Source organism: Pongo pygmaeus, chromosome 11 (assembly GCF_028885625.2).
Source record: "Pongo pygmaeus isolate AG05252 chromosome 11, NHGRI_mPonPyg2-v2.0_pri, whole genome shotgun sequence".
In the NCBI taxonomy this organism is placed as follows: domain Eukaryota; kingdom Metazoa; phylum Chordata; class Mammalia; order Primates; family Hominidae; genus Pongo; species Pongo pygmaeus.
The window spans coordinates 78,216,753-78,235,440 of NC_072384.2; the positions used below are offsets into that span (position 1 = coordinate 78,216,753).

The 18,688-nt window shown below is 40.6% G+C and overlaps 1 protein-coding gene across 1 annotated transcript in view; it reads right to left on the bottom strand.

The window, feature by feature from the left end:
* The window catches only part of TTN (titin), a 280,445-nt gene that overhangs the window by 14,040 nt on the left and 247,717 nt on the right, over positions 1 to 18,688 (bottom strand). Inside the window, exons 325-349 of the mRNA XM_054479293.2 lie at positions 18,382 to 18,678; positions 17,689 to 18,276; positions 17,294 to 17,596; positions 16,889 to 17,185; positions 14,902 to 15,189; positions 14,430 to 14,729; positions 13,891 to 14,193; positions 13,479 to 13,784; positions 11,606 to 13,372; positions 10,946 to 11,239; positions 9,966 to 10,253; positions 9,550 to 9,849; positions 7,387 to 9,453; positions 6,983 to 7,285; positions 6,580 to 6,885; positions 6,192 to 6,482; positions 5,800 to 6,096; positions 5,368 to 5,673; positions 4,181 to 4,486; positions 3,814 to 4,095; positions 3,049 to 3,642; positions 2,640 to 2,927; positions 2,242 to 2,541; positions 1,254 to 1,556; positions 39 to 341 (exon numbers count right to left, since the gene is read on the bottom strand). Of these exons, the coding sequence (XP_054335268.1) occupies positions 39 to 341; positions 1,254 to 1,556; positions 2,242 to 2,541; positions 2,640 to 2,927; positions 3,049 to 3,642; positions 3,814 to 4,095; positions 4,181 to 4,486; positions 5,368 to 5,673; positions 5,800 to 6,096; positions 6,192 to 6,482; positions 6,580 to 6,885; positions 6,983 to 7,285; positions 7,387 to 9,453; positions 9,550 to 9,849; positions 9,966 to 10,253; positions 10,946 to 11,239; positions 11,606 to 13,372; positions 13,479 to 13,784; positions 13,891 to 14,193; positions 14,430 to 14,729; positions 14,902 to 15,189; positions 16,889 to 17,185; positions 17,294 to 17,596; positions 17,689 to 18,276; positions 18,382 to 18,678 (11,277 nt within the window). The remainder of the gene's footprint in view (positions 1 to 38; positions 342 to 1,253; positions 1,557 to 2,241; positions 2,542 to 2,639; positions 2,928 to 3,048; positions 3,643 to 3,813; positions 4,096 to 4,180; positions 4,487 to 5,367; positions 5,674 to 5,799; positions 6,097 to 6,191; positions 6,483 to 6,579; positions 6,886 to 6,982; positions 7,286 to 7,386; positions 9,454 to 9,549; positions 9,850 to 9,965; positions 10,254 to 10,945; positions 11,240 to 11,605; positions 13,373 to 13,478; positions 13,785 to 13,890; positions 14,194 to 14,429; positions 14,730 to 14,901; positions 15,190 to 16,888; positions 17,186 to 17,293; positions 17,597 to 17,688; positions 18,277 to 18,381; positions 18,679 to 18,688) is intronic.

Here is an 18,688-nt window from a genome sequence, read left to right on the forward strand (position 1 = left end):
GGCAATTATTGCAGAAAGCAAATGATCATATGTCTCACCAAGCATTTCAGTGACTTTGACTGTTCCTGGTACCTCAGCAGGCTCACCAGGTCCACCAGCATTACAAGCTAGGACGCGGAACCTGTATTCCGCACCCTGAGGTAGGTGTGTTAGAGTATACTCTCGAATCTTGGTTGGAGTGGTATTACACTTGGTCCATTCATGTTGATCTACTTTTTGCATTTCAATCAAGTAGCCTGTGACTTTAGATCCTCCTTCATCTTCTGGAACGCTCCAGGCCAGGGAGACTGATGTCCTTGTTGTATCAGTAACTCTTGGGTTTTGTGGCTTTCCTGGAGGAGCTGGGAATAAGAATAAGAATGTACTGGTTAAAGTTGCTGCAAAGTTGAAAATGAGCTGTGCCACCTAACAAATTCAATGAGTTGTTGAAATGGACTGTTAACATTAGCCTGTTTTTTTGTCTTGTGAAAATTTTATTCATGGCCGGGTGTGGTGGCTCATGCCTGTAATCACAGCACGTTGGGAGGCCGAGGTGGGCAGATACTTGAGGTCAGGAGTCCGAGACCAGCCTGGCCAACATGGTGAAACCGCGTCTCTACTAAAAATATAAAAATTAGCCATGCGTGGTGGCAGGCACCTGTGATCCCAGCTACTCAGGAGGCTGAGGCAGAAGAATTGCTTGAACCTGGGAGGCAGAGGTTGCAGTGAGCCAAGATCATGCCACTGCACTCCAGCCTGGGCGACAGAGTGAGACTCTGTCTTAAAAAAAACAAAAAACAAAAAACAAAAGAAAGAAAAAAGAAAATTTTATTCATTTTATCAGTTAAAAATACTTAACATTTTTTCACTTTCCTTTCTTTTAAATGTGCTTCATTTGTAATCACTATTATTATCTTACATTTATCAGCAGTTTTTAAAGTGCTTCCAGAAATATTAACTTGTTTTAAAATTTTAAGTGTGATAGAAAGCATATATTATGAATCTCATCTTAAAGAAGTGGAAATTGACTCCAGAGAAGACTATTAAAAATTATTTGCCAGAAATTGCTAGCGGCTGGGGTGGGGAAGGGACTGTTTACAAACGGACACAAGGGAACTTTACGGGGTAATAAAAATATTCCACATTTTGATTGTGGTGGTGATTACAAAACAGTACATTTTTCAAAAGTCATAGAACTATGTATTTCAAAAAGGTGAATTTTCCCACATATAAATTGTAACTCAATAAACTTGACTGATACACAATGTACTTACCAATTGGATCCATGGCAACAATGGGTTTGGAAGGACGACTTGGTTTCCCAGACCCTCTTGCATTAATGGCTGTGACACGGTGTTCATATTCTAAGCCTTCAATAAGGCCAGTGGAGCGGTACCGTGTCATCGTCACAGGTACTTTATTTACACGGACCCATCGATCTGCTCTCACTTCTTTGCGCTCCACAATGTATCCAGTCACTTGGGAGCCACCGTCATCCTCTGGTGGGTACCAAGTAAGTGTCATGCCATCACGGGAAACATCAAATATCTGTAATGTTTCTGGGGGTCCAGGAATACCTGCAGCAAGACAGAGGTTAACACGATATGGCAATATGAATAAGTTAAAACAATGACTCATATATTTATGTTTTCCTTAGGTTTTGGTTGGTATTTTAAAAGATACATAAGACACATGACTATTTTTCCAATAGTTTCACTTTTGTACTATTTGTAAATTTTAATTTAAATCATTTAATTATTTAATTATTTTTATTAAAAATTTTTGACCTTTATTTTAGGTTCAGGGGTACATGTGCAGGTTTGTTACATGGGTATATTGCATGATGCTGAGGTTTAATTTTGTACTTTCCTTGCTGTTCCTCATTTTCTTCAATTCTACATTTATTAAGCATGCACTCTGTATTTTTTTCTCACTATAACATTGCCAGTCCTCCTTCCTTTCCTCTCTTCCTCCCTCCCTTCTCTCTTTTCTTCCTTCCATTCCTTTCTTCCTAACTCTCTCCTCTTCTTTTTCATAAGAGTGAAGATATTAAAAAAAAAATCAAGCCTAAGTGTGTTGAAAACCTCTGAGAAAAGGAGGTTTAGAAACCTGAGAAAAGGAGGTTTAGAAACCTTAGAAAGACCACAGGGTTAATTTTGTGACCTATTTTTATTTACAGTAGGGCATATTAAAAACAAATTCTTTTTTGTTAACATTCAGAATCAGAGGTGGGGAGAGTGGTGGAAGGGCCTGTGGACTTACGGATGCTGCTGCGACACTCTATGACCTCAGACTGCAAGTAAGAGCCAATCCCGAAGCGGTTTGTTGCAGCCACACGGAACACATACTCATTTCCTTCAGTGAGTCTGGTAAACTTAAATGTGGACCTAGTCACTGATTCAGAAACAGGCAGCCATCCTGGACGATGAGCATCACGTTGTTCTACCACATAACCACTCAGTGGAGCACCACCGTCCAATTCAGGTGGTTCCCAGGAAATGGTAATTGATGTAGCATCAATTTCATCAATCTTAATAGGTCCTGTTGGTGGACCAGGCTTGTCTATGAAAGAGAAGAAATACAGGAAATTAATTTTTACTTCAAATCAAAATTGGGTGACTGAACGTCAACTTGCTTGTATCTTTGTCACACATCCTTACCAAGAATGATAACTTTAATGGTTTCTGACGTAGTTCCGGTAACATTCTTCAATTCAAGTATGTATTCTCCAGTATCTCTGATAGTGGTTTCACGGATGGTTAATTTAGCTACTTTAGTGTGAGTTTCAACTGTGACACGCTCTGATTCTCTCAGTTTAGAACCAGCAAAGAACCAGGAAGCAGCAGGAGGTGGACGGCCAGCAATAGGTATCACCAGCTCTACTGGTCTGCCAGCTGGGACATGGATGGTCTTCTGAGGCATTGTAGAAAGATCAATTGTTGGCAGCACTATGGGAAAGAAATCAGGCATTTATTCTTAAGCATTATTTTTATGGTAAATTGTTATGAATTCTGAATATTTTCATTTTACTTTACTTTTTTTTTTTTTTTTTGGCTATTTGATACATACCTCTGAGGTCTTGTACAGTCACGGCTGTGACAGTCTCTCTTGGTTCTGACACACCTTTCTCATTTTGTGCCCTCACTCTAAATAAGTATTGTTCACCTTCATTTAAGGAAGTAACAGTGTGCTCTAGGACTGTGGGTTTCAAGGTGACAACCTTCATCCATCTCTCTGTGCCAGCTTTGCAGGCCTCGAGAACATATCCGGTGAGTCGGCTACCACCATCATAGAGTGGTTTTTCCCAGGCAAGGGTAACAGTGGATTTGGTGACATCGACCACTTCTAGCTTTGCAGGCACCAAAGGCACTTCTGAGACCAGTACTGCATCAGATGTTTCACAAGGTTCTCCAATGCCATAAATATTTTCTGGCAGCACTCTGAAATAGTACATGGTTCCTTCTACAAGTCCAGAAATTCTGTAAAGTGTCTTGCTGCATTTGGTAGTTACTGTTTTGAATGCTCTCATGGCAGCTTCACGCTTCTCAACGATGTAATTGTTGACTGGAGCTCCACCATCAATCGTGGGAATTTCCCAAGTTATAGTCACAGAATCTCTTGATACTTCCTTAACTTTCACTGAAGGACAGGGACCAGGAGTATCTGAAAAACAGAATGAAAGATTCATATTTCCTATTTGCCTGATAGCTTTTTTTTTCTTGGGGAAATATAATCAACATAGTTCCTCTCTAGAGAGGTGATCAATCATAGGTCAAGCTATATTGTTTTAGAGGATCTACTCATTGTATAGCCAATTTTAAGTAAAATGCTTACCATAGACTTTAACAAGGACTGTTGCTGATTTCTTGCCAGATTGGTTTTCAGCTTCAATTGTGTATTTTCCAGCATCGTACCGATTAACTTTGTCCACTATTAGCAATGAGTAGCTCTCAGTGGTGTCAATAATTGCCCGGCTTGCAAGGTCAATGCCCTGCTTGCTCCACGTGATGACAGGAGGTGGTCTTCCAGATACAGACACCATCAAGCGCAAGGAGGCCCCAGCCCTGATGGTCACAGTCTTCTTTAGATCATCTGCAAGCTCAAGATCTGGTATTTCTGGAAAGTTAATGACAAAATTTAATTAATTCATGGACAGGTGTGAGAAGAAAATAATTCACCTAAAAGCTTCTATGATAAATACCTATTCTTTCCACGGGCTCAATTTCAGCAGTTGATTCGCTGTATTCGCTCATACCCTTCACGTTCACGGCAGCAACTCTGAAGGAATATTTCTGGCCCATTTTGAGGTCTGGCACAGTGAATTCAGTATTTCTTATTGTGGCATTGGTATGCACTCGGTACCACTGATCAGTGTCCTTCTCTTGCATTTCCAGAACATATCCTACAATGTCAGTACCACCATCGTACATGGGTTTGGTCCATGCCAAACTAATGCTGTGTTTGGTGGTATCCACAACTCTTGGAGCAGAAGGTGGTCCAGGGGTATCTGTGGAATTTAAAAAGTGAGATGCAGATATTAGGCAAATAAGGAAATGTTGAGATTTGTATTTTTTGTTTTCAAGACTCACAAAAGCATTATTGCTCTTGTCCACACTCACCAAGATAATCTTTATTAACTGGGCTCCTGATATTATAGGATAGCACAGCATGCCACATTATAATTTAATATTATTATCTTAAGAATTAAATTGCTTTAGGAAAGTAGATATTTCTTCCGTACTTCTTTGGCTAGCTTTACTGTGTGCTCTCTGTTAGCTAAGCTCATTACTTAAAGTACCCATTCTTAGGGACTTTTCTTTAGTTGCTTATCTTTCACTGGGTTAGAATCACTTGCCCCCAATACATTTCTAATGAATACAGGAATTGGTTTCCTTAGCTTCCCCAATTCAGTCCCAGTGACTATTCCTTTATAGTTCCTGGGCTCAGACTCTGTAAAAGGATTTGCCGCTTATTTTTGAAGCTCTTGTGATGATTATTTTGTCAGTAACTTATGAAACCACTAGAAACTGTAATGTTCCTGCTAAACCTCTTCTTAAAAGGAGCTTTGCCATTTTTCTTTTCAGTTATTACAGTACAATGCATTTTTCTCTAAGGAAAATTTATAAAATAGATTCTTTTCATATTGATAGTAGAATATTTTTTCATTAATTGGAAAATGCTGCACAACTTTTAGCAATTCTAATTGCTAACTTAACAGATGTAATAGTTAAAATGTTCTCTGGCTTAAGCTATATTTATGATCATGCGAATAAGCATATGCTTTTCTAGACCATAAATTCTAAAAATTCTTAGAAATTGTGTGTTGGAAAATTATCTGTCATATAGTTTTGAGGAGCATTGTATTTATGTATGATTCTTGGAGCTCACATGATGGTTCTCTGCATGAGATGAAGTTGGAAGCTTCGCTGGGCTCACTGTTACCAGCTGCATTCACTGCAGTAACCCGGAACTGGTAATCACAACCTTCCATCAGGCTGGTCACCTTCAGCCTGGTATCATACACCACATAGTCTTTGTTGACACGTGTCCAGCGCAGGCTCTTCTTCTCACGTTTGTCTACTAGGTAGTTGCTGATTTCATTGCCACCATCAGATTCAGGTTTTGTCCACTGAATGATGATATGCTCTTTGCCAGTCCCAACTTCTTCGGGTATGCCGGGTGGTGATGGAATAGCTGTTTATGAAAATAAGGATGATCAGAATCGCACAAAATTACTATTGATAAGACTGCCCTTCTCCCTTCTCCCCCTGATTCTATTACACTTCAACTGTCAAATTGTTTAAAAGTGTTAATACTCACTGAATGAGTTTCTGGCTACAATTGGCTCTGATTCAACAGGCACACCAGGGCCATATTTGTTTACTGCCCTCACTCGGAATATGTACTCATTGTTCTTGATGAGCCTGGTAACGACATAGGATAGGGTTGGGCATTCGCCTTCAACAATCACCCAGTTGAGCCTGCTAGTCTCGCGTCTTTCCACGATGTAGTGAGTGATTTCTGCTCCTCCGTCTTCCTGAGGAAGGCTCCAGGCTAAAGTGCACTTCTCCTGTGTTACTCTGCTGACGGTGAGCTTTCCACATGGGCCAGGGGAATCTGAAACAGGTGTAATGACAAGCCATGATGAAGATCATTCTTTCTGTCCACACTAGAAAATGCTATATAAATGTGAGAACATTTGACATGCTTACCAAGCACTTTGACCATGACAGACACGGCCTTGGTCCCGCTGGCGTTTTTCACTGTTAAAGTGTATTTTCCACTGTCACTCCTGTCACAGAACTTGATCACAGCAGTCGCTCGTTTGCCAGTATACTGCAAAGAGACTTTTTCACAGAGATCTAGCTCCTTGTCTCCTTTGGTCCAGATAATTTTGGGTTCAGGTTTGCCACCAACTGCAGCATCCAGAACAAGATCAGAACCTGCTCTGATGGTAACCAGATCACCGTGTAATCGGGCATCCAGTTCGGCTTTGGGTGGAGCTGTCAGTAGGCAAAACAGATATGAATGAATATCTGAGAGTTTATTTTCACATAAACTGTGATAATTTTAAAAAGGAGGATGTTGACTATTTCCTACCGTATTCATCTCGGCAAGTGACAGGGCCTGTAGATTCAGACCCTTTGCTAATTACGCCTGCTGCATTCTTGGCTAACACACGGAACTCATAAGTGTCTCCTTCACTGAGAGCAGTCACAGTGAAGAAATTGTCAGATACAATGGTATAGTTGCACTTCAGCCAGCGACCATCTCCTACCTCACTGACTGGCTTACGCTCTATGATGTAGCCCACAACCTTGCTGCCTCCATCATACACTGGGGCAGACCAAATCAGTGATACTGTTGATCTTGTGACATCTGTCACCTCTGGTCTGCCTGGTGCATCTAGAAGGGATGCAAAAATAAGGTTAAAATATACCACTCTGAGTCCTACTAGAATCAGTAATAATAAACAAATATGCCCTCAAATTGTGATACATACCAACTGGATTTTGAGCCATTATAGGTCTTGAAGCTTCGCTGGCCTTGCTAACACCTGCAGCATTGAGTGCATAAGTTCTGAACTGATATTCCAGTCCTTCTACTAAACCAGTTACTTTGTAGTTGCACTCTAAGCATGGCACTTTGTTTTCTTTTGCCCAAAGAATTGTGTTACGTTCTTTCTTCTCAACCCAGTAGCCAGTGATTTTACTGCCACCATCGTGGTAGGGTTCTTCCCAACGAATAGACATGGCATTGGCAGACACGTGGTAGACCTCAGGTCTGGTAGGAGCGCTTGGTGGGACTAAATATAAACAAAGGTATTAAGTATGAATACAATTTTATAAAATTCAGGGGAAACATTTAATAATAGAGACTTTGAAATAGGATTTTTATTTTTCTTACCAAATGGATGTTCAGCAACTATTGGTGCTGATTCTAGAGGTTTGCTGACACCAAATCTGTTCTCTGAACTGACACGGAAAGAATATTCCATGTATTTTGTGAGATGAGTGACTTTAATTTGAGTGCGCTTGACACTGGAATTGACAAGCTGCCAGGCTGTTGTACCCGATTCACGCTTTTCAACTATGTAATTAGTAATTTCAGTGCCTCCATCATCTTTAGGTTCTCCCCATGACAGAACACACGATTCAGCCGAGACAGATGAGACCTCAATGGGGCCGGTTACTGGACCTGGCCTTCCAATGACCACAACTGTGACGGTAAATGTTTTAACACCAGCTGTATTTTCCAGGGTCAAGAAGTATCTTCCAGAGTCACCTCTCATGCTGTCCTTTACAGTCAGGGTGGTTCTGTCTTTTGTTGTTGTGATGCTCACTCGATCTGTCTCTTTAAGTCTCATTTCTTCCAGTTTCCATGTTACTTTGGGGGCGGGACGACCACTGATTGGTATGTCAATGGTAAATGGGCTTCCTGCTTTGCAAGTTATAAGCTGATTGGTAATTCCAGTGAGGTCAGCAGTGGGCTCGATTTGAGGCTCCTTAATGATGACAGAAGAGAAGGCTTCCCTGGGTTCACTATAGCCGGCATCATTCTTGGCCTTCACACGGAATTCATATTCAGTTTTCTCAACAAGACGCTCTACTGTGAAAGTCAGCTCTTTGGTGTGACCAGCTTCAACCCAGAAGTCAGATCCCTTTTGTCTCATTTCAAGCAGGTAGCCAGTGATCCGGCTGCCTCCATCGTGGTCAGGTTTAAGCCAAGCTAAGACTGCGGAGGATTTGCTAGTATCAACAACATCAAGTCTTCTAGGTGGAGCAGGCTGTTCTGTGGCTACAATTGGTTCTGGCATTTCATAGGGCTCACCAACACCATACTCATTTACTGCAGAAACACGGAAATAGTATGGAACACCTTCTGCCAGGTCATTGACCTTGAAGATCTGACGAGTGCATTTTTCACTGATAACCTGCCAACTACGGCGACTTGCCTCTCGTTTCTCTACCACATAATGATGGATTCGGGCACCACCGTCAAGAAGAGGGGCATCCCACATCAGTGTAGCAGATCCCTGGGTCACATCTTTGAAGGTAATTGGGCCAGGTGGGCCTGGAGTGTCTAGCACTTTTACGGTGAATGTGATTGACTTACTACCACTGTTGTTTTCCACAGTAAGGGTATATTTCCCTGCATCATTTCTGTTGCAGTTTTCCACAGTGAGGGTGCTGAAGGAGTCTGTTGTATGGATATCAGCCCGAAGGCTAAGGTTAGAGTCTGGTTTGCTCCACACAGCTGTAGGAGTAGGTCTACCTTGGTAGGCAATGAAGAGACGAATACTGGCCCCAGCTCTAACAACATGAGTCTGTTTGAAGTTTGCATCTATGTCTAACTCAGGAGCTGTTAACCGGTCAACTGCTTTAATTGTGCCGGTCACTTCACAGCTGTCGCCTTTTCCAGCACCATTGATAGCACTAACTCGGAATTTGTATTCTTCACCTGCTTGTAGATCAGTGACTGTATATCTTGTTTTCACACATGCCTCTGCATTCACCTTATGCCAGTCTCCTAAGTCGGCCTTGCACATTTCAATAATATACCCAATTATTTCCATGCCACCGTCAAACACTGGTTTGGACCATTCTAAGCTCACAGTTGTCTTTGATGTGTCTGTTACTTTGACCACTGCGGGAGGACCTGGTGGGTTGACGGGCTCTCTACATTTAATCAGTCTTGAGATGCCACTTGCAGGTCCAACTCCTGCAGCATTTTCAGCCATGACATGGAATTCATACTCATTGCCTTCTGTCAGACCAGTGACTTTGAATCTTGTTTCAGAGATTGGTCGTTTGCTGATCACTTTTACCCATCTTGTGCTTTTCTTTTCTCTTCTTTCAAGGATATACTGTTGAATTTCACTGCCACCATCTGATTCTGGCCTTGCCCATGTCAGGGTAATGCTGTTGCCTGTTACGTTGGTAGGTTCTGGAATGCCAGGGGCATCAGGAACAGCTGTAAAACAAAAACAAATCTCCAAATCAATTAGATACGTTTGCTTGAAAGGTTAAACTTTTGACATAGTACCACTTATTAAAAATGCAAACTTACTGTATTGTATTTGAGCAACCACTGGATCAGAATCAAGTGGCCTGCCAACACCAAACTTGTTAACTGCAGAAACACGGAATTGGTATTCATTGCCGTTTATTAGTTTAATGGCAGTGTAACTTTGGGCTTCACATTTATCCTCAATTAGTGCCCAAGCAAGTCTGCTGGTTTCCCGTTTTTCAATGATGTAGTGGGTTATGGGAGCACAACCGTCATTGAGTGGAGCATCCCACCACAGAGTCATCTTCTCCCCAGTAATATTGGTGAATCTTATTGGCCCAACTACTTTTCCTGGTGTATCTATAAGAAAAAGTTTCTAGAGTTAGTTTCTTTTTCCTTGTCCATTAAAATACAACTAGGCATGTCTCTAATCCAAGTTCATAAATTGTAACATTAAGAAGCTATTTTAAAAGTACCTTGTACTTTCACTTTAATTTCTGCTTTTGCAGAACCAGATGCATTTTTGGCTTCCACTGTATATACACCACGATGGTCCCGAGTAGCATCTCTAACAAATAGGCTGGTGGATCCAAGTACATCGGTTATTTCCATATTCATCCTCTTTTCGATTTCCACTCCATCTTTGAACCAAGTTACTCGAGGCACTGGTCTTCCTTGTACCAAAGCTTTAATTCTAAGGCTCTCTCCGGACTTAATAATGAGACCATCAAAATATTCAGGGCCAAACTCTACTATTGGTGGAACTATAAAAGAAAGAGAAATACTATGTATTAGTTTGGCTTAATAAAGACATACATAAATATATATTTTTCAGTAGTGCCATATCACAAGGCCTGGAAGAGTAATAACTTGTACTGTGCTACCAAAGGCTATTTTGAAAGTAGGATTGATAATTGAGGATTTGGACTATGGGGTTAAATATTTGCCTATTATTATTCCCTTTGTAATGCCTGTCATGTTTTTAATTTTGCATTGCTCTTTGTAAAAAGAAAAGTGAAACATTTACAGATCATTTACTTCCTAATACTGCTGCACAGTCACACAAGTTCTTTTAAGAGGCCATCAGCTGCATTCAAGCAAGGGGATGATTGTGTTGTTGGATGTATGTTGTATTTTAATAACTTCAGTAAAGATGGACACTTATTCTTGAGAACCTTTTCTTTATTTACTGTAAGTGGTGAAAATTACAAAGCTAAAAACTCATTCCCACTTGCTGCATGCTCTTTATATGGGAATGGAGTGAAATAATAGAAAAAATAATTGATGCCAATTATTTTTTTCTTCTTTTCATCTGAAAGGTAGAAAGACATAATTCATCCACTTAGCAACCTTGGGTAATTTGTTTCTGTTCCCATTTTACAGGCCAGGGACCAAATGTGTTTTTTAAAAATGTGAATGCTCTTAATCTCATTGGAAATAAATTGTAAATGCTTACCATTTTCATCTCTTGTCATAATAATGCCAGAAGACTGTGAGGGCGGGCTTATAGTTCCAACAGCATTTCTTGCAATTATTCTGAACTCATAGCGATCCCCAGGACTGAGTCCTGTAACTGTGTACTGACATTCACTGACGTCAGTAAAGTTGCATCTCACCCAGCGTTCATTTCCTTGCCGTTTCTCAATGCTATAGCCCACAATCTTACTGCCTCCATCACGCAATGGTGGGTTCCATTTAAGTGTGATGGTTTCCCGGGTGACATCAATGTAGTCAGGAGTGCCAGGTGGGTCTAAAAAATTATAAGGAAGGTAAGTGCATCATTACATTTGTAACCAGGTCTTAATCATCCATGGAAGAACAATAAAATTATTCAATAATTTTAATAAATAAAAATTTTTATAATAAATAATTTATTCAATCTCCCAAACTCATTTTGGTCATTAATTTCAACTTTTCATTTCATAGTCTTTAAAATGAACTTCCCATTAGTTTATTAGACTTATTTAAAATCATTCCTCTTGCTTTACATGACCAGTTCTCTAGTGACAAGAAGATATGTAAGAAGGTGATGCAGAGAAGAAAAGCATTCTTTGATATATTTGTTTCTAATATGTTCAATTGCTAAACTAAATGTATTTGAATAATAATCACTTACCTACTGGAGAAACAGCTAAGGTAAATTTGCTTGGGTCACTAGGTGAGCTTAGGCCAGCAGAATTTTCAGCATATACACGGAATTGGTAATCCAGACCTTCTACCAGTCCAGTGGCTCTATATTCTCTTCCAGAGATTGGTGATATATTAACTTTTTGCCAGAGGATGCTATTTCTTTCTTTCTTTTCAACATGGAATCCAGTAACTTCTGAACCACCATCATAAACTGGAGCATCCCAAGTTAGTGACATGCCATCAGAAGTCACATTGTATATAACTGGCTTTCCTGGGGGACCAGGAATCCTGAACTGGTGTTTTGCCACAATAATGCTTGAGACAAGTGGTTGGCTGACTCCATATCTGTTTTCTGCCCTCACTCTAAACTGGTACTCTGCATCTTTGACTAGATTAGGAACTTTGAAAGTCGTCCTGGCAACACTTGAACACACCATCTTCCAATTAGTTTGTGAAGTTTCCCGCTTCTCGATGCTGTAACAAGTAATTTCTCCTCCTCCATTATCTTCAGGTACATCCCATGACAGGATGACACTATCAGCCTTGATTTCATCAAATCGAATGGGTCCTTTGGGCTTTGATGGTGGGCCAAGGGTGATGACTGTAATGGGGACTGCATTTCTACACACTGCATTATCAAGAATAACAGTGTATTTTCCTCCATGCTCCTTCTTGGCATTCTTAATACTCAAAGTAATTTTGTTTTCGGTTTTACTGAAACGAACAAATTCACTTTCTTTCAGTGGCAAGCCATCTTTCAGCCAACTGATGGATGGTTTGGGTTTTCCCTTATAAGGTAATTCAAGGTGCACATTGTGCCCAATTCTCACAGTGACTTGTGCCCCAGGGATATCTGACAGGTCAACTTCAGGTGTAATAATAAGTTCTTTCACTGTAATTGGCCCAATAGTGACAGGATCACTCAGTCCTTTCTCATTTTTGGCAAACACTCTGAACTCCAGGACTGACTGCTCCTTAAGTTGGCTAACCTCAATTTCACATGTCTTACTTATGCCAGCGTGGGACCATGTCTGTTCACCTTTACCTTTCCTTTCTACAACATATTCTGTGATGACGCTACCACCATCAAAGTCAGGTTTGGTCCAGCTGAGGATGACAGATGTCTTTGTTGAGTCTTTCAGTGAGAGATCACGTATAGGAGCTGGTACTTCAGCAGCCTTCACTGGCTCTGTAGTTTCACAGGGTTCCCCAATTCCAATTTCATTTTCTGCAAGAACTCTGAAGAAGAATGGAGTCTTCTCCGACAAATCTGCTAACTTGAAGGATGTGCTAGAACATTTGTGTGACACGACAGACCATGTTCTCTTGGTGGCATCTCTCTTTTCAATGACATAATTAATTATTGGAGATCCTCCGTCAATGAGAGGAGGATCCCAGAGCAAAGTGACTGTGCCTCGAGAAACATGTTTAACCTGTAGTTTCTGGCAGGCAGCTGGTGTGTCAAGCACTTTAACACTCACAGTTGAAGACTTGGGTTCACCAACTCCATTTTCTATTGTGAGAATATATTTTCCTGTATCATTGCGAGTAACTTGAGGAATGGTGAGTAATGAAGATGAATCAGTGTTTTCAATACTGTATCTGGCATCACTGCCAAGATTCTTCTCGTCTTTTCTCCATGTGACAGTAGGTGGAGGTCTGCCTTTAAAGGGAATCAACACTTGTACATCTTCACCAGCTTTGGCAATAACAGAAGTTCTGAGAGCCACATCCAGGTCAATCTCTGGTGCCTCTGTAGGCATAAAATGGATATATACAGTGAGTTTTAAAAGCAAAAAACGAGTGATTTCCTGGAAGTATGCTTATTAAAAAACATAATCAAACCAGTAGGTACATACCAAGTATATCTTTAGCTTGTACAGGTTCAGTCATTTCTATAGGTTCTCCTTGTCCAGCACAGTTTACAGCAGATACCCGGAAGTAGTAATTGACTCCAGGTTTCAGGTTGGATACCACATATTCTGTAGTTCTGACCTCTCCTTTGGTAGAGACGATAGTCCATTCCTCTTCCTCTCCTTGTCTCATCTCGACAACATACCCAGTAACAGCACTGCCCCCATCATAGACAGGCTTACTCCAGCCAAGCGTGATGGATGACTTGGTTGAATCTGCGATTCTTATCTTAGCAGGTGGACCTGGAGGATCTGGAATGGCCATTCACAATAAAATAATTACACAATCATGTACAATTTAGTCACACAGGCGAATATAGAAGACACAGGTGAAGATGCTGCAGGTATGAGCACTTACCAATAGGATCAGCAGCTTTGTAGAATTCAGATGGTTCAGAAAATGGACCCTGTCCAGCAGCGTTTACAGCACAAACTCTGTATTGATAGTCACTGTTTTCTGTGAGTCCTGTTACTTTTTGTCTGGTGTCACGGATAGTCTCTTTTAGTACTTTAAACCATCCTAGGCTCTTCTTATCTCGTTTTTCAAGGAAATAGCCACTTATATCACTACCACCATCTGCAATTGGCCTGCTCCATGCAACGGTCATCGAATTCTTGGTAGTCTTTGTCACTTCTGGTATGCCTGGTGGCCCAGGTGTAACTATTTAGAAAGGAAAGGAAAACAAGGTACAAGAATCAACATTACTGATAAATTATACCTTTGATGTTCACATTCTTTCCAAGAATATTGGTTTTATTTTTTATATTTTTCACCTTGTGAAAAGGATGGTAATGAGACAGGTGTTATATAAAAGAAAATTAAAGCATATGCACAGGTTAGCATAGTTTATTTTTAAATTTTTCACGTTTCAGTTTTCTAATGAAATCATGTCTCACCAAATGCATTCTTGGCTACAACGGAATCAGATTCCAGGGGCTCGCCAATTCCATATTTGTTCACGGCTCGGACCCGGAAGATGTATTCATTTCCTTTGATAATTTTGGTGGTTGTAATGATGCACTCTTCCAAATGTTCAGACACCATAGACCACACAACGCGGCTTGTCTCACGCTTTTCCACAATGTAGTGAGTGATTTTTGCACCACCATCATCAGCTGGAGGCCGCCAGAGAAGGGTGATCTTTTCAGCAGTTACAGTCTTAAATTCAATTGGTCCACCGGGTGGGCCTGGTTTGTCTATCAATGAAAGGACAAAACACGATGTTAGTACTTCTTTAAAGTACTAACTTATTCAAGTACTTTATTTTTTTAAAATACAAAATATTTTAACTTATTAAAATACTACTTATTCAAAATTACTAAGCTTTAGGCAAATGTAATATGACAGTGGTCTGTATTCAGCACCTACCAAGGATCTGTACTCTGATGGTGGCTGAGGCTGAGCCCATGGCATTCCTTAGTTTTAATTCATAGCATCCACTATTAAGGCGATCGGCATCTTTGATGAGTATAGATGCGAGGTCCGTGGTATTTTCAACACACACCAGTGCATTGGTTTGTAATTCTTTATCATCTTTATACCACTCAATGGTAGGCGCAGGTTTGCCAGAAATGCCAGCTCTGAGCTTCACAGATGTACCTGCTCTGTATTTGACAACTTCTGTATATTCTAGAGGCAAATCAATTACAGGACCACCTGCAAGAAAAACAGATGAGAAATATTTAAAATATTATAAGGATGGAAAAAAAATAGATGGACCAACCTTAAAGTAAGGTCATTGGCTGTTATTAAATTATACACACACACACCATTATTATAATTCTATGCAATTATTATTTAAAAATTAAAAATTTATAGGCCACTCTTCTATCTCAGATGGGGTAGAAAGACTGTGAGTTGTGCAGGGACTTAAGCACCTTTTACATGTGTTTTAAAGTCCATTAGTTGCTTTATTCCAGTGATGAAATGGGGTATGGTAGTGAGAACATCATGGAAGAAGCTGTTAAACATTTTCTTTCACTTTAGCTTTTCTTTCCTTTTCTTCTAAGCACCTCCTATTCTTTTTCTTTTCCCTTCCCAGTTCACTGATATCCAAGTGTGGATGGTTCATGTCAGACCCTTAAAGTCTGAATTCTCTACCCACAGAGCTACATACTCACTGGACAGATTTTCTGCCATGCTGTTTGGAATTATCAAGAAAGATAACTAAACTTGACTTGCTTCATACTCTCATAAACACTGATTCAGTATCCACAAAGCCTGATTCATAAATAATGAACAGCCCTGAGATTCTCAGCATGAAGATGGGAGTGGATGCTTTTGCCCAGACACTATAGTGGCTCAATTTTCTCTTAGCAAATGGAGATCTTTTAGGTGAAGTGTCACAGGATGCCTGACTCTCATGACGTTTTAATTTTCAAAACACTGTTGAGTTGAATGTGCCACTTATTTTCCAGAATGGTGAAGAATATGCATTTTGGACTAACCATGATAGAGAGGGCTCTGAAGTCTGTCCGTCTGAATTCTCACTCCATCCCTAACGGGGAAGTTACAAAAGCACTCTCAGCCTCAGTTTTCCTTCTATAAGATGGCTAATATGAGGGCTGTGAGAACTAAGAGAAAGAATTCATGAAAATTCCTCAATAAATGTTAGCTGCTGCTAATACTATCATCATCAAAGTCTGTGTTTAGACCAGGCATGGTGGCTCACACCTGTAATCCCAACACTTTGGGAGGCCGAGGTGGGTGGATCACCTGAGGTCAGGAGGTTGAAACCTGCCTGGCCAACATGGTGAAACTCTGTCCCTACTAAAAATACAAGAAATTAGCTGGGTGTGGTGGGGCATGCCTGTAATCCCAGCTACTCAGGTGACTGAGGCACGAGAATCGTTTGAGCCCAGGAGGCGGAAGTTGCAGTGAACCAAGACCGCGCCACTGCACTCCAGCCTGGGCGACAGAGTGAGACTCTGTCTCAAACAAAAAACAAAACAAAACAAAACAAAACACCAAAAACCAAAAACGAAGTCTCTGTTTAGTCTGTGGCTTATTTAAGAGCAATATTCTCTAGGAACTCAACCATGGTTTAATTATTGACTCTGATAATTTAAAATAAAATGAAAGCACCAACTCATACAATCAAACAATCATAAAAGGTTGAAGTTGGAAAGGCCCATAGATATTCTGAGGTCTAAATCTCTCACTTTACAGTCAAGTCAAGAGGGCTGGAAAGGTATTTAAGGAATTTTCCTCAGACTCCCAGCTAGTCCATAATTTCTTCCAAAAACCTCATTAAGGCACAGAGTAAAAGTTATTCTATAGGATTAGAACCAGGAAAAGGTATGTGGAGATACTGAGTTAAACAGCAATTTTGATTCAAAGTGCTAAGCATGCTTACCATAAGAATCGATGCAAGTAATGGGCCCTACAACCTCAGATGGATTGCTAATGGAACCAACAGCATTCCTAGCAAAGACACGGAATTCATACTGGGAATTCTGAGTCAAGCCAGAGATGGTGAATTGAGTTTCAGTAACATTGGTGAAGCTGGCCTTGGTCCATCTGCCATCTGGAAGGTCACGTCTCTCAACAATGTAGCCTGTAATCTTGCTACCTCCATCGAAAGCTGGTTGTTGCCATGAAAGGCTGACAGAGTTCTTTGAAATATCAGTGATACGAACATTTCTTGGGGGTTCTGTGGTAATAAGAGAAGCAGATTAGCGGCACTTATAATATTTTGCTTCGCAGAAGTAAGATTCGCATTTTTGTTATCAGAACTGCCCTTCCCATGACAAATACATACCACAAGCATCAATTGCCAAGACTGGTTCAGAAGGATGGCTAGGTTTTCCAACTCCAGCAGCATTTTCTGCATACACCCTGAATTCATAAATAAGTCCAGCACTGATAGTTGTGACTTTGAAGTGAGTTGTGCGGATGACCAGTTTGTTGGCTTTTTGCCATAAAATACTGTTTCTGTCTTTCATTTCCAGGTGATAGCCTATGACTGCACTGCCTCCATTTGACACTGGTTCATGCCAGCCCACAGTGATGCTTTCTCGAGTAACATTAGTGACCCATGGTGTAGATGGTGGTCCAGGCGTTGCTACAAAAGAGAGAAATCCTATAGATTAGTACAGACAATAACACATTTATGGTAAAAGAAAACCTGGATCTTTGAAAAGTTGGACAACTTACTGTATGGTAGTTTGATAGTCACACAAGCTGAATCTATATGATCACTGATGCCAAAGCGGTTTTCTGCCTTGATGCGGAATTGGTATTCTTCTCCTGTGGTCAGTTTCATGACTTTCATCATGGTTCTTGCAACTGTTGCAGACACTTCAGTCCATACTGCAGTACTTGTTTCTCTTTTGAGTAGAATGTAGTTGGTAACTTGACTTCCACCGTCATACTTAGGTGGCTCCCACTTGAGAGTCACACTTTCTTCAGTTATATCACTAATAACAACAGGGCCAGTTGGAGGACCAGGCCTGTCCAGCACAACAATGTTAATGAAAGCTTTGGTTGTACCACTGGAATTGGCAGCAGTGATTTCATATCTCCCAGCGTCAGCTGTAACACTTTCTTTGAGATTGATGGTCAGGTTCTCAGCAGTAATTTCGGTATTAAATCTCATGGTTGCCTTCAGGGGGACACCATCTCTTGATAAGGTCACTTTTGGAAGTGGTTTTCCAGAGATTGGAATGTCAACTTTAAGGTTTGAACCAGCTCTAACATATACAGTATGACTTGGGAAATTCTTCATATCAATTTCAGGTGGTTCTGAAAAATGAGTATAGAAAGTGAAAGTGAAAAAGGGTTTCTGAAAATTAACATAAATCAATGCAAATAATTTCAAATTTTGCTTCTACACAAAATTAGACATACCTAGTTGATCCTTAATAAGAACAGGAAGCAGAAGCTCTCTCGGGTCACTCAGGCCAGCCTGATTTTCAGCAAACACTCGGAAAAAGTATTCAGAATTCTCTCTCAGACCGGAAACAACGTGATGGGTTGACTTTGCCACTGCACATTTAACCCAGTTTTTCTGTCCTTTTTCTAGTGCTTCAACAACATAGTGTACAATTCTGCTTCCGCCATCATGTTCAGGCTTCAGCCAGGTCAGGGAAACACTGTCTTTGGATATACTTGTTACTCCAAGTTTTTCAGGTGGGCTTGGTTTTTCTAAGAGAAC